Source organism: Balearica regulorum, chromosome 4, assembly GCF_011004875.1.
Source record: "Balearica regulorum gibbericeps isolate bBalReg1 chromosome 4, bBalReg1.pri, whole genome shotgun sequence".
Classification (NCBI taxonomy): domain Eukaryota; kingdom Metazoa; phylum Chordata; class Aves; order Gruiformes; family Gruidae; genus Balearica; species Balearica regulorum.
In genome coordinates this window covers 38,790,564-38,806,248 of record NC_046187.1, presented here as the reverse complement: position 1 = coordinate 38,806,248, position 15,685 = coordinate 38,790,564, and the positions used below count along the sequence as shown (strand labels likewise).

Below are 15,685 nucleotides of genomic sequence, written 5' to 3'. Positions count from 1 at the left end.
CAAACATCATGAAACTTATGACATGATTAAATATTTCATGCATCTGTCCCTTGCAAAATCTCAAATTAGCTTGGGTTTTATTTGTTTCATTAGATAACACACTACTTTCTTCATGAACATCTCCTAGATAAGCACACAGATAGAACTATCTGGCTGGAAGTTTTCACGATAGAAAAAAACACTTATTTTTTCCAAATCAGAATTTTCCACACAGTGTGCAACTTTGACAAATTTGTATTGGAATCTTGCCTCACTTCTTGCCACTTTACCCAGACATTGAAGCCAACTGGCTCCAGAGTCAGGCAGCCTGGAAACAAGCTGGCTAAGGAGCTGCAGAGGCTTGGCTCCCAAATTCCCACTTCCTAAGCAACTAGAATCCTACTTCTGTATTATCAAAACTAAAATTTGCCTTTAAAAAAAAAAATCCCTTTCATTTAAGACATTTCTAAAATATCTGTTCCAACTGCATATGAAAAACAGATTTTCACATTTTCACAACAGATAGAGAGAGTTTCTGTCTGAATAGCTAAAGATCTGTCCTTGTTTGCCCTGTACCAGTAGGATGGGGACTTCAGCTTCAGGGACAAACTTAAAGGACAAAAAGGAAGTTAACAACATGAAAGGAGCTAGTAACAAAATGCTTGGAAGTACAATAAACGATGCCAGCGTGGAGAGCACAGGAAGATAATAGGAACTGAAAGTGTACTGCTTTTTGGTATTTTTCATTATGGAGCTGCATATTATACATGCACACAGCAGCAGTAAGCACTTACCTACCTCTTCTATCCAAAAGGTGCAGAGTCTTGCTGACCACAAGTCATTGACACTAACTTTATATTTTTCAATTACATAGGAAGGAAAGCTACATCTGAAATCCACACAGGACATTTTATGCTACAAACAGTTGTGGTAATTCACAAACACTATTTCACTCATATATATTCCTACAGTCACACCTTCCTGGCTTAATTACCTTTACTAAATGGAATTAACAAGCACAGAAGCAAAGGACTGCTGAAGTTCCCTCAGATTAAAAGCCTTCCAGAGAATCATGGTGGCCAAAAATAAAAGCCTGTAACCCATCTTCTCCTTTGTGTTTTTTGTCAGTGTTTATTTCCATGTATGACATTGTTGAAGACTGCCTAAATTACTGTTCCATCATTAACAGGCTTCAGTCATTTTCTAACATTTCTCTAAGGTGTTCTAGCAGCTGATGACACTTAATATCCATTTCCAGAAATCTAACTTTTTGTACACTTTCAGAAATCTTCACCCAAAGGTCTTCCCAAAGTCATATTAACACGTATGAAAAACATGACCAGAGCTTATCAGTGTCAGAGGCTGCAGCTAGAAAAGGGGGAAAAAACCTTCATATTCCCTAAATATTTTCATGACAGTAATCCAATGTATAGTAGTGTGTGAAACAAAATATCACAATGAAATTTAGGAAATTTCCTAAGTGTCTTTTGTCTTGTTTAGGCCAACTATTTCTATTCCACAAAACAGATGATAATTTTTTTTTTTTAATAAACTAGATGGAGGGTCTGCATCTTTCAGATGTGATACAGCTACAAAACCAGCTAGAACGTTCCAGAAATGTAGCTTCTTTCTGAACTGATAACCCCTTTTTTAGAGCAATCAGAGCATGAGAGCTTGGAAAGATCTAAGCCTTATATTCACTTAAAAGAACAATGATGATTTCTCAAGCTGATGAAACAAAAATATTTAGCAAGAATTAGTTTTTATTGCTTCAATTCACAATGTCACACTGTGATTTTTTTGGTTTAGGACAACAGGTCTTTGCTAATGGCCTAACATAAGGCACTGGTCAAGCAGGAACCCCAGCCTTATTACAGAGGGATAGACACAAGCTCTGTGCCAGCTGGAGAACCAGCAGAAGCTAAACATCGCAGAATCAATTTTTTTTTTAAATCTGATTTACTTTTATGCTTAAATAACTGCTTTCGAGAACACCATGAAATTCATAGCAGCCAAGGTAACAGAAGCGTAGCAACAGACGTTGCTACTCAGAATAGAATCGTAAGAACGATTCTGCTAACTACATCCTTTCAATCTCATGCATGCGAACATACACAAGAATAAGTCTACAGAAGACATGCACGCTTCCAAGTCTAGTCAGGGCTCAAAATTTTACACTCAGAGCACCAAAATCAAGAACACTGTATCCCACAGTTAAGCACAACGCAGCAATCCTTGCTTCACAACACATGCTCAGATTCCCTATCAAAAGTTTCTTCAATGCCTCTTCACCACGATGTTAAAAACCAAGGAGGTTTGCTGTGTAAAGCTGGTTTTCAAAAGACTTCTTCCACAGGTAATCCAATGTTTCCAAACCCCATACCGGCCTATGCGGTGAGCGGAAGTACGTTATTCTTCTTTGGTGCTAAGAAATATGTCAAGGCCTAAGCACTGAGCAAGTGTGTGTCTAGTGCAAGACAACATACACCTCTTCATTAAAAGACTTTATCAATCTATCTTCAGGTTGTACATAACAACAACTATAAAATGCACCATATTCTCAGGAAAAATTGTCATTTTGTGAACATCCTCTAAGACTCCCAGACTAAAACTGAGGATGGACCAGCAGCACTCAGGCCACATACTCTTCACAGGAATCCTCACACAAGGAAGATGAGAGGCCTCAGCTATATGCAGTCCTTGACACTGCAAGTGCAACAAGGCCCGGAGCAGGACTGCTTTCTGGAACATCACGAGAACAAGTAGCATCTCAGAAAATTTAATTGCAACAGAGGCTCATTCCAAGTAATCTGTATCAATTGTCCACTATTTTCAGATCTTTCCATAGGTGTCAAACGCATATAAATGACTCTCTAAAATTATAGAAGTCTTAGACTATGCTACAGGAGGACCAACCCCACCATAGGATTATGAAACTCCTATTTTAATGAAAGTTGGGTTTTCACTCCCACTGGAAGAAAGTTCTAAAGTTTCACTTTTCTAATAACTTCTGATCTACATCGGCATTCATTTGGTTTTATGCCATCATTGGTTTTTAGCAGAAGTATCTCCCTGCCTGTTTTTCCTAAATATAAAATAGCAAGTGTAACAAAATAAAGATTGGGAGAAGTTAAACATCCAAATGCTTTTCATTTTCTTTAGCAGGGAAATATTTTCACTGCTGTTTCGATCTAATAATCCTCTTCTGTACTCATTCTAGTTTCTGGAGCCTAAATCCCAAAATTTCTGTTTCCTGGGAGTTCAGCTGTGTGTGGTACAAGGCCTAATTCTGAAATGGCACAGGCACATATCTTTGGCTCAGACTTTTGAGAACATGTTTTCAGTTGTAAGGAACAGCCTTGACAAAGTACAAAGAACTACGTGAGATAAGAACATGGGGGGAAAGAAGTATGATGGCTGAGACACAGGCAGTAAGAAGCTTGAAAATTCAAGAGGAAAAACATTGACCTGAAAAGGTATAAAACTGTACAGAGCAAAAACAGGGAGTGGGCAGGCAGAAATCCAGCAAGACTGACCATCAGCCCATTCCAAGGAGAAACGAAGGCCAACTGTTCCTCCCTGGGTGCTTTGACTAGGAGTACTGAGCATGCCAGTGCTCAGCCTAGTAGCTTACAAGTCCCAGCTAGGAGCAACAAATAGCTTCCTTCTCCTTTCCACTTGTCTGCATCCTGCTTGCAGAGTCTCTCCGAGAACAGCAAGGGATGCCTGAACAAAATGACCCAGAGAGGAGGGAGGGTTACAACTTGGACACAGTTCCTGTGCTCTCAAGCAAATATTGCACTCAAGGTCATGCCAGGGCCTTAGACTTTCTACTTCTAGAAAGTAATCTACGTAAACATTAGCTTCAACTACTAAATTGAGCAAAGATTGTTTAGAAGTAATTGAAGTAGTTTTGAAGTTACTAAGACATAGTCAGAATAGAAGTTAGAAAAAATAATTTAAAATTCAAAGTTAAGCAACCGATATATCAAAACGTGTTCCCTAAAACTTTAAATATCTGACCATTAACTCTAGTTAATAAATGTAAGCTTTGCTTCCTATTGCATAAAAAGTCAAAAATATTATAGTTTTTGATGTTGTATTACTCAAAGACAACTATTTAATTAAAATCTTTTGCATAATTGTCTAAATACAGTTATCACAAAGTCGGTCATATACACATTAGAACTTTTTGAGTAAGGGATGCATTACAGAAGCTAGTACTTTCAAAAACAACCCGAATAGTTTGGGTTTTTTTAAAAAAATTTACATATAAATAATTTTAATGCAATTTCATTGGATTTAAAACTTCTGAGTATGCTTGATTTGTATACCTCAGTTTCACACTGAAGACAGCAACCAAGGATTCTAATGACAAACACCTGATCGTATGAGTTTGCTGCATTTCTAGTTTTTTCCTGAAACATCCATTCTTGACAGAGATACTATAATCTCCTGGAAATGGATTAAAAAAAAAAAAATCTATACTGGAAAACAGATTTTCTAGGAATTAAGGCAACTGAAAGCATTCATCAAAATCCTTCTTTTTATAAGGTCTAAAATTACTCAAGGCAATAAAAAAAAAATCTATTATTTGGACCTAGACATACAAATTGAAACACTTAGTGCTCTATTTCAGTAAAACCTTCAGTTTTAACTCTGAACTAATTGTTAGCAATGCTAATTGGTCACTGTACATTTTAGAAAAGTTGTGAAAAGCAGTACAAATCATATGGGTTTTTTTCTGCAGCCTTATCAGGATATTTTGGTTTTAATTCTCTTTTCTGTATTGTTCTCGTGCTAAGCCCGACAGAGCACTATGGATTAAGGAAGGCAGCACAGAGAGTGCAATGCAATGAAGTAGCTCGCACCCTGACTACGCAGAGCATATTCATCTCAAGAGTAAGAACAGAGTGTGCATTGCTTTAAATTTCACCACACAGATACAGCAAAAACACAGTAGGAGTTGAGCTGGCAGCTCATGGTTTGGGCCAGCAGGACTCCAAGAATACGATGACAAAAAGGGAAGCATAGATGAGTAAAGTGCTTTCTGGAGGAATCCGACGGAAATGGAAGGTGGTTTGATTACAAAGGAAAGAGGACATTAGTTCTGAGCACAAAAGTAGTAGAGAGAGATGTGAAATAAAAGATTCAAATGAGGGTAATTCTGCTGAACTGGAAAAGCCAAGGATGAGAGGTTGGAATTTGATTTGGGAGGGAAAAGGAACATTGCAAGAATAGTAAAATGACCTTAGCAGACAGAGAGGAAGTTATGGCAGAGAGAGATTTATATTGCAGCAAAAAGGAAACATGATGTAGAGTAGATTTGGTAGGGAGGGAAGAAACAAAATAGAGAAATATGCAAGTGAGTAGTTGAGATAAAAAGGCGGAGGAGAGTTAAAGTTGTCAAGTTTACGAACCTGAATGACGGGGAGAACACTGAAGTCACCAGTGACAGAGGAAGACAGGGAGAAGGAAAAGATGTTTAGATGGAAAGCAATTCAGTTTTGCTGAACCTGAAGTAGAAATGAAACATCCAAGAGACACTGAAAAGACAGGAAAAGATTGTGACTGGGCAGATAGTGCAACCTGCATGGAAAGAGGTATACCTGAGAGTCACTCTCAACCTCTGACAACTCGTGACTTCTGAATTTCCAAATACACTTGTACTACTCTGAACATTCACTGCCAAAGCTCTAATCAAAATATACTACTTTGCAGGCTACTAAGTTAAACCCTATAAAGCGGCGGGGGCAGAGGGAGATTGTTCACTACAAAAAGCTTCTATTAAAAAGTAATGCCTCAGCGTAACGTCTTCAGGCTTGACTCAAACATCATAACCCCAAGGCACTCTATACACAAAAGAACAGTAACATCATTGCTACTTGAACAAATTAAAAGCCTTAGTTTTGGTTACAGTGTTATGCTACAAACCTACAAGCTTACACAATATTTTGTTTACTTTTTAGTAATCTATATTATGCAACCTTTCTTGGCATCAAGAGGAGTTAAAGAAGGTTTTAAAAATATTTAGTAATACTTTCTCTGAAACTACATGTATATCAATTTTCAACAGCAGAAAATGTATTTGGAATATAAAGGGAAAAAAGTATTTTAGCCTTCACAGAATCATAGAAATGTAAGCTAGAAAGACCTTCAAATCATCTAGTTTTACACACAGATGTGATTTAGATCCATCTAAATCAGAAGTTAGTCTAACCAGATTTTTTTTACAGCTGCCTAACAGTGGAGAGTCCATAACTTCCACAGACAGCTTGCCTCATCTGTGTTACTTTTGCAGTTAGATTTTTTTTCCTTAATATATGAAACAACTTTAAAAAATACCTCAGAATTTAAGCTGACTCATTCTCAGTCATTTTTACGCACAGGAAAATTTGCATTCCTTCTCATCCTCCTAGCATTTTAGTTTCTTGACTGAAAGTACTCTTCTCTCGCTGTGTTTGTCATAGGTCAATCTGTTTTCTTAATATGTTCACATTAGACTTCCTTGGATTCACTTCAGCCTGTTTGTGTCTGCCTTAAAGTTCAGTTTAGCCTTTTTCCACCTGAGGCCTCACCAGCATCAAGAAAAAGGGAATATTTATTCTCCCTTGTTCCCCCATGTAGTACTACTGTTACTTTACCACATAATTAGAATTGCTTTTTCATTCACAACAGCAAGCGAAACAAGAACCTAATTTTCAAAAACATCAAGACTTGACATGAGCCAGTTCTCTTAAAGACTGTGTTCTTCATATCTATAAGATAACCATGACAATGGACTTCCGGTAATAAGATTAAGAATTCCATGAACACTTTTTTTCAGGAAGAAATGAGAAACAAACCAGTGGCAAGTGCTCTTTACAAGGAAAAGAGAAGTTTGTTGGTTGAGCTATATGATTAGTTAGAATGTGCACCTCTGTGTACTTTGTGTCAAGACAGACAAACGAAACTACAGGTAACCTTTACAGTAGGAAATTTCATGTCTTGGGCTAGATGAGTAGGATTTTCATAAAACAAGTTGATAACACAACACTCATGGCATATTTATTGCTTCTTAGCCAGTGCAGTACAGGGGATACAGATAGCCTACCCCATGCCCTCGTCTGCTTTCTTCCCCCATGTACTTCCTACAGACTTTGGCTTGTGGCAGTTGTCAGAATTTTAATTCTTCTTTCCCGATTTTTCTACCTTAAGTGACAGTGCAAAATTTTAAACAGCAAGCTAGCTTCTTTCTGGATTACAAATTGCTTGGACTCTGCATGGCCCTGATAGGCCATGAAGATGCTGCACCTTTGTGCTTATTCTAACTGTGCTCCAGCCAGGAAACTTTATTTCTCCTAAAGACATTCATATCGAATGCACTCTCTGTCAGAAGATACCTGTCTGCAATATCCTGGATAAAATTCGGTTTCCTTTGGGCGGGGCTGGGTGGACATAAAACCCCTATGTGTGTACCCATGCACAAAAATATCAAGCCATACGTTATACTAATGATAACTTGCCTGCATATGTGTTGGCCTTATTCAAGAGATCTGAGCATGCATGCATGTCAGCAAAAGCACGAATCCCCAAGCAGTTGATAGGATGAAGCTGGGATTCCAAAAATTCACAGCAAGTCCTTTTCACATCCTGCAGTTGCAAGAGACCAGCTGCTGGGAGCAGTACCTGTAGGAAGTAACAGGCAGTTAATACCCTAATTCAAATAATTCTGAGCTTAGACAAGAGTATTCTCAATATTAATAAAGAAAACAAAATAATCCGTTAAGAAATAAAAGACTAAGAGAGGAAAACTGCAGCATTATGCAACTGAAGAACTTAAACCCCAACATTAATATGATTTTACCTCCCTGCAAATACCTTTCAAGATTTAAAATAACAAGCAAAATTTCTACCATCATGTTCACTGGAAAATCATTTCATAGATTATAATTCTCACACTTCACAAACTTTTCCCAATATTCATTCACAAGTTCCCTTCTTACTGTTCCTAACACTCCATAATTACATCTCATTTCCAAACCTTCAGCAGTAGATATTTCTTTAAATAAAAGTTTTCTAGACCATGATAGAATGTAAATCTTGTTTGCATGCAAGCACTAGACACTGTACTATTTTTTAGCATCAATAATAAGCATCTTTATGCAACTGATTCCAGTAAGGACTCAATTCAGCTTCCAAAAAACAAACTGTGACCTTCTTGGATCAATGACAATTCAGGCATTTAAAAGCCTGGGCATGTAAAATATTCTATAAAATCTGTATCAATAAGGAATTAGCGTAAATGACATATTTGTCCTTCAACTTTCACAAAGCAAGCAAAAAGTAAGAGTTTAAAGACCTGTATAACATATTGTATTTGCTGAGTAAAACTTAAACATGAAATTTAGGTGAATTATAATAGTGCCTTTGAGTGAAATCTCATACCGCTATTTACAATTTCTTCTTCACAATATTTTCACTTTCTGTCCTTTGACATTTATTTTAATAAGATTTAATGACAAGTGCAAAATTAATGTTAGCTTGCATCTTCACTGGATGACAACAGGCAAGATTTTAACACAGAAGTCTTGCAACTGTTGACTTACATATAGAGAAAACATATACCAAAGGGCTTCATCAATAATAAGCAAGTAAAAAATACACCAAAGACAATGGCTGCACTACTCTTGTTAATGCTTTTTATTTAAACAATTACTTGGATAGAATTAAAGAGAGTCAAACAAGAAGAAAACTGGAAGAATAAAAAGAGAGCTGGAAGAGCAGAGTAAAACAATTTAAAAAATCTGTGTAACACTACCTGAAAGTGGCAGAATATACTTCTACATAATTGCTCTTTGGAAGAAGTTTCAATCTTTATAATTGTCTGTAGAATCAAACAGATGCTTACAGAGATGATGGCAAATATCTACTTGGCTTCTAAAGAGCTACTCTTTAGACTTTTTTCTGGAAATAAAACCAACAATTATGACCCAAACTAAAACAAAAAGGACTTCAGGTGACACAAGCTTGTGAAGCTAATGTCTGCTTTAAACTTCATTTTTTTTTGGTGCCACTGTACTATTTATGGCTGTTCCTCCCCCTTCAGCCTGCCATACATGAAGCTTGCTTGAAAACCATCTTTCTGATCCTCAAGATATTAATGCCTAATTTGACACATTAATCCACTATAGCCTCTGTTTTACACATTTGGCTATCAACACAGACAGCAAAAAAAGAAGGATCATATATTTACAAAAGCTTGCTTTGAATATCAGTTGTTAATGAAAGAAATGAAGGAAAAACACAAACGTGATTGCACTGAGATACAGACTGCTGCTAAGCTAAATAACTAAAACCTAGTTTAAATCTTAGATAATCCTTGAAAATATCAAGTAAGTCTAATAAAATAAATGGAGAAGATCTGTATGTAATAGGCACAAGTGTCAGATAAAGTCACACAATTCAAAACAAATTTAGTAAGCTTAAAGGTTACTAATGACAAAGTTAAAACAGTACAGTGAACTCATTTTATTTTAGCATGTTTATGAAAATATGAAGATATTAGTAATTCCTATTACTAGAACTGCAGTACGATTAGTTATAACTGCGAGTTGATAATTCATTTGATAGTGAATTCTAGGATAAGAATTGAAATTACATCAGAATTTATATCAGAAATTATATCAGAAATCAAGGCTAGAAATCCAACACAAGTATTTATTTACACAACTTGTCCAATGAAGCAAACATTTCACATCTGCTTACAACTTGAATAGTTATTCAAATACAGTCCTAGATAATTTTAGGCATGTTATTAGTATAGTTGAGCAAATAACTCTGAGAACAATCCTTTACTGCTGAAATGGATTCAGTAGAAAAAAATATGTAAAATCATTATCAAATCAGTGAACGAAATGGAAAGGTGAAATTTGAAAATGGTATGCAGAAAAGAATTTAAGATTTGTATGCACAGTCACACTGAGACACTCACTCATACGAACAGTAAAGCAATGTTACAAGAACTAGAAGATCACTCTTCATTATGGGAAATTTACATCAGCTCTTAAATCATTGTAATTGAGTTTGTAAAGTTACAGACTTCAATACATTTTAGTTATCAGACAATAAGACATTCAAATCAAAGTATATTTATGTGTATTCTGCTACTAAAAAGGAAAAGAGAGGCAAAATGCATCAAATTTATGCCACTGAAATTATACATTAGGCTTTGGTTACTAGGCAACAAGAGCTGGGATAACATCTAGCTATTTCCATTTGCACCTATAGAACTGTTAGCCTAGAAGCTGTAACAACCCGCGTTTAAAAATACAGTTTCATCGCAGGCACATTCACTCTGCTGAAACCATCGGGAGGAGGGGGAACCAAAACCCACACTCATCTCAAACCCATTAAAAAAACCCCACCCTATATTAAAACTGCAGTACAGATTAAGTTTAACTGCTGCTGACTCCCAAACTGATAGGCTATAGCTCAGATTTATTTCCAAAAATAGCCAGTAGAGGGTACCCTAACTTTCCTTTAAAGATCCAAAACACTTTAATATGCATACCGTTTTGTACTGCAAGAAATGCGGAGGAAATCTCCAATTGCTTATTCTATGAAAATGTATCCTCACCACAGCAGTGGTTGTTTTTATCATCAAAGAAACTGAACATATTATTATTACAGATTGCAAGTAAGAAATTACATATTCCCTTTTTTGTGTCAAAGTCATGGTGACGAATCTTGGAATGACTGTTACATTTCCTAGAGCAGATCATTTAACCCTTACAAGTCTTTGAAGACTGTTCCCTGGTTATCTCCTCCTGGTTCTCCTTCCCGAAGTGACACTCCTATTCCCAAAGCTGTGTGCACCCACCATGCCAAATACACCTTTCCAATGCCACTGAGACGAAAAGGACTGTGACCAGGCACAAGTATTCATTTTAAAATCCACCTGCAGGGTCACCTGCATAGTCAGGAGGGATCCACTTAGGGCCCTAAACTTGGATGCTGTTTTCACTGGAGTAGATTCAAGCCCTTCAAAATAACTCAGCTAGATCATCAAGCCGTATTTAAGGCTGCTGCCCTCTCTTGTGGTCCTTCAGATACGTGCCAAGAGTATGTTGAGGGCTGAGGGTACTGATGCCTCCAGCTTTTCTCCTTCTTTTTTTCCAGACAGCATCATGATTCTGTTCACCCTTGTCCAGCTGGACATGTTTACTCACGTGACCAAAACATATGCATATTGAGCAGCTGATACAGGCAGGCACCTCTCCAGTTACGCGTGACCCACCAGTTCACAAGGAACATGTTTACAACAGTCTCAGAGAGATAGAGCCTGTGTGACAGACCAACAAGCCCCTACAATGGAAAAAGGTTCAAAGAAGATGAGCTCAGGGAAGAAATGTAAGGAATGAGTAACAAGTAGCATAAAGAAAGCTGAACTCATTTCAACACAAGAAGGACTGGAGGATAAACTTTGTTTTAGATATATGGCTGTACCAGTGAGTCATCAGGTTGTGTAAACAGCCTTCTCTGAGATAATTAGAAAGTGTAATGTCTTCCCCAGCTAGGCAGACCAGTGAGGGGAGGAGTGTATGTGTGGCTTGGCCCAACACGAAGTATAAACGCTGACCAACCAACAGAAAGAACTCTGAAGAGAGCAACACGTTTGAGCTGGCTTTCTCTCACGTATTCCTTCCTAGTGAATTGGGGATGCCCAACATCCTGACAGTGGACATACAGACTGGCAATGGGAATCACTTTTGCATGGTGATCCAAATGTATATTGCAATTGCTATATTTTGCTTGTGTTGTGATTTCAGTATATTGCTGTATCTCTCTGCAAAATCAAAACATAGCATACATGTACCACCAAGTATCTTCAAAGAAGTAAATTTTATACCCAACATTAAACACCTCTCATGGACAATCTATAAACAGCTGGTCAGAGAATCTGTCCTAGAGGAGCCTCCACACCAAACAAGGGAGTTCATCCTACCCAAAGGCTGCCAGATAAGTTAACAGGCATCCCTTCACAGTACATGCACTTCACAAAGTTCAGTACTACACTCCCCTTCGCACATCCCCTTGTTCCCACAAGTTGATTTCACTTCATGCAACACATAAGCTTTTAGTACCTGTCCTGCTAGTTGAGAATGGAGGAACAAGTCCAGCAGAAGCAGCCACCAAGATGATCAGAGGGCTGGAGGATAGGATATTACAAGGAGAGGCTAAGAAAAACAAATTTGTTCAGCCGTAAAAGAGAAGAGAAAGGGGAGATCTTACTACCACCTACAACTATCTAATGGGAACGTAGAGAAGACTGAGCCAGACTGTTCTTGAATCATAGAAAGGTTGGGGTTGGAAGGGACCTTAAAAACCATCTAGTTCCAAGCCCACTGCCATGGGCAGGGACAGCCTCCACTAGACCATGTTGCCCAAAGCCCCATCCCACCCGGCCTTGAACATTTCCAGGGATGGGGCAGCCACAACCTCTCTGGGCAACCTGTTCCAGTGCCTCACTACCCTCATAGTAAAGAATTTCTTCCTAACATCTAATCTAAATCTACTCTCAGTTTACAAGATGCATAGCAGTAGGACAAGAGTGGACAGGCCCTTCAACCTGCTTTAACTGGACCTGCTTTTAAAAAGTTCAATTCCAAGTGAAATTTAAATTGATTAAAGCTTTCTGCCTGCTGATTTAAATCAATTTGATTCACTAATTTTATATCAATCCATGCTATTATCTTTGCACTCCTCTTTGTACCGATAGATTTTCCTGGCCAGAACATATTGTGCTACCTGCAGTATGAAGATGCTTAAGGTAATATTTTCATCTCCACTATTTTTAAATTTCCTAGAAATTCTTTAAGATTTCTGTCATGAATTCTCACCCAAATTAAAATTGATAACCACCAACAATATCAGTACAATGCCAATAAGAAAATAATGAAAGAACCTACTGCAGGTTTTGAGAACAAGATTCCACAGCATGCATAAACCCAAAATTTCTCAGAACACAAAGTACTTTGCAAGCAAATAAGCCAATAAAAATCAAGGCAGTGTATGCCAAGAGAACTGAATAATGTGCTGTCTAAAATAGAAAAAATTTTTTAATCACATGGACAGAAGAACAAATCTGTAACATTAGGAAAAAGACTAAGCTAAAGAAAGCAGATGTGTGAGAGTCCAAACACAGTAAAATGCAACACAGAAGCACACAGGAGAGCAAGTTACATCCTTGCTAATTGCAGACCTTCCATATTTTCAGTTACAACATTAAAATGAAATCAGTTTCACAGAGCAGTTATGTTAATGCCTGTCACAAAACAAATATTGAGGAAAAACAGTTGAACAAAAAATATTTAACCCCTATTACTAAGGTTTAAATAACAATTTCAGCAAACTAAACTCCTTCACTTACTATCACAGCTTATGGAAGAAGGAAATGAAAATAATGGTCAAAGATCATCCAAATTATCTGATTTTTTTTTTTTTATTCTCATCTACATGTATCTGTGCTGTAATTAAAACTGTGGTTTCTAACTGAAATGTAGTCTAAGTTCTAGTGAAATCATTCAGCACTGCATTGAAATTATGCTATTTGGGAGTATGCATACAAAACCACTAAAATAGATACAAATATTTTAACACTTGCATGTGTGGAATAAAATGTAGAAGTTCCAATTTTAGAAAATTCAACCCTGCTAGCATTTCTATATTAACAACACGTGCAAGCTAAGTGCACTGTTCCAGTGTTAAAATACACAAATCAGATGCTGCATTGGATTCAAAAATGTGCATGAGCTGCAAGTTCAGAACACCTGGTCTAGTGGAGGGTGTCCCTGCCCATGGCAGGGGGGTTGGAACTAGATGATCTTTGAGGTCCCTTCCAACCCAAACCAGTCTATGAGTCTATATTATAAAATATACCTTCTAGGTATCTTAACATCCTTGACTTTATAGGCTATTGCACAGTGAAGACTTGGATGTATAAATTTATCCTTTAGCTTAATGAGCCCCATCCAATTAAAAATCAGGTGCTCGTGGCAGTTTTATAGTATCAGAGGAAGGAATCGGACTGCTAATCAAGATAAGGTCCTATTCCTTCACATTTCCTTAGTACTAGACACAAATTGGTAGAGCACCGTTTCAGGTGAAGAGAGGCAAACAATCGTGATAATGTACTATTTTGAATGACTGACACAATCTACAAAATACTAAGTGTCTCCCAACATGGAAAGCTGCGTGACACATTAAAATGGAGCATAAGGAAAAAGTAACTAGTTGGCATACCTGCTTTTTAACCAACATCATAATCTGGACTTAAGAGTCCACATCAGTAATTTATAGGAAGTAACCGATTTGCTCAAAAACTGGCTTTAAAAGAGATACCACTTTATAGAAGATTAGTCTGAATGAACTACTAATTATTAGTTAAAACATTTGAGGTGGATGTGGGGGTTTTTGTGGTTTGCTTGGATTTTTTTTAAGGGAGTAGGTGTGGAGGTTTTGAGATGGATTTCGGATATGGTTAGGGGTTACTGAAGTGCAGAAACAAGATTCATGAAGCAAAAAAATTAACACGGGGTCACTTTAATCAGTAATGCACTATAATTAATGGTGTCCATCTGGTCTACAAGGGAGAATCATGCAATTTTGTTTAGCTTGAGGGTTCTCCTACATCTTCTCTACCAGAAGAATGCCCTAACCACCACATAACAGCACATTTTGGCTTAAGCCTCCACACAAGAGAAAGATTGATTTTCTATTCTGATGGTTATTTTTGTTAACAGTGATGCACTTAGCCTCTCATATCCTCTTCTTCTGTTAAAAGATACTAGAAATAGAACTGAAACATTTTCTCACTTGGAGTGAAACATTCTTGAACCTAAAGTATTTTTAGTTAGAATTTTAGTTTTTTCTTTCAGTGAAAAAAACCGTACACATTTTGATTTGTTAGAAATAGGGTTTTTGATTTGAAGTTTGGTCACTGAACTTAAGTATATGTACAGTAAGTCATCTAAAATGAAAGGTCAGAATCCTTCATCATACTGTAATTCAGTGCTTAAAAAATTATACAGCTGCATAAAAATATCTTCATATTTTCTTAGGGACAGAATAATTTAAACAAGACTAACTAGAGTCTGAACAAAGTCACTGGCTGCTGATACTCTGTCATTCAGAAACTGGACAATTTATTCTTCAACTATGGGAACTGAAGTGCTAGCCAGTCAAATAATATACAAAGCCCCCCTGCAGAAGGATTAAAAGAAGCTGAAGAAATTAAGTAGGCAGGATAACATAACGTGCACTACGTGGTCTTTGATCTTTCTGTAAAGGCTGACCCACATAAAGAATCGCTGTATCAACTGATGCTTTTAAGCTAGTGTGCTTCAGCTATAAGATGTACCCATAACATCTCACACCTTCAGTACCAGACCACCCTCAGCCTCAAACCCCACTGACAGATACACTGGGCTTGGTTATATCAAAGATTACTATGACAGAAATAGTTTTAAATACTCCCTAAAACTAAAGACATAAAACGTTGACAAAAGAATCAAAATGTTCACATGCTATGTTCCCTAAAGAATACAAGACAGCTTTGGGGAAGAGCACTGAGGAAGGAATTGTTTGTTGGGTTTTTTCCTATGTTACAGACTGACTGACTTGTAACAAACAAGGCTTGTTCTCCTAGTATAACTGCATATTTGCT

At 37.2% G+C, this 15,685-nt stretch overlaps 1 protein-coding gene across 6 annotated transcripts in view; it reads right to left on the bottom strand.

Moving 5' to 3' along the window:
• The window catches only part of KLHL2 (kelch like family member 2), a 60,942-nt gene that overhangs the window by 16,766 nt on the left and 28,491 nt on the right, over nucleotides 1–15,685 (bottom strand). For all 6 annotated transcript variants that reach the window (XM_075751819.1, XM_075751820.1, XM_075751816.1 and 3 more), the window contains one exon: nucleotides 7,485–7,647. In XM_075751819.1, coding sequence (XP_075607934.1) covers nucleotides 7,485–7,647 — 163 coding nt within the window. The remainder of the gene's footprint in view (nucleotides 1–7,484; nucleotides 7,648–15,685) is intronic.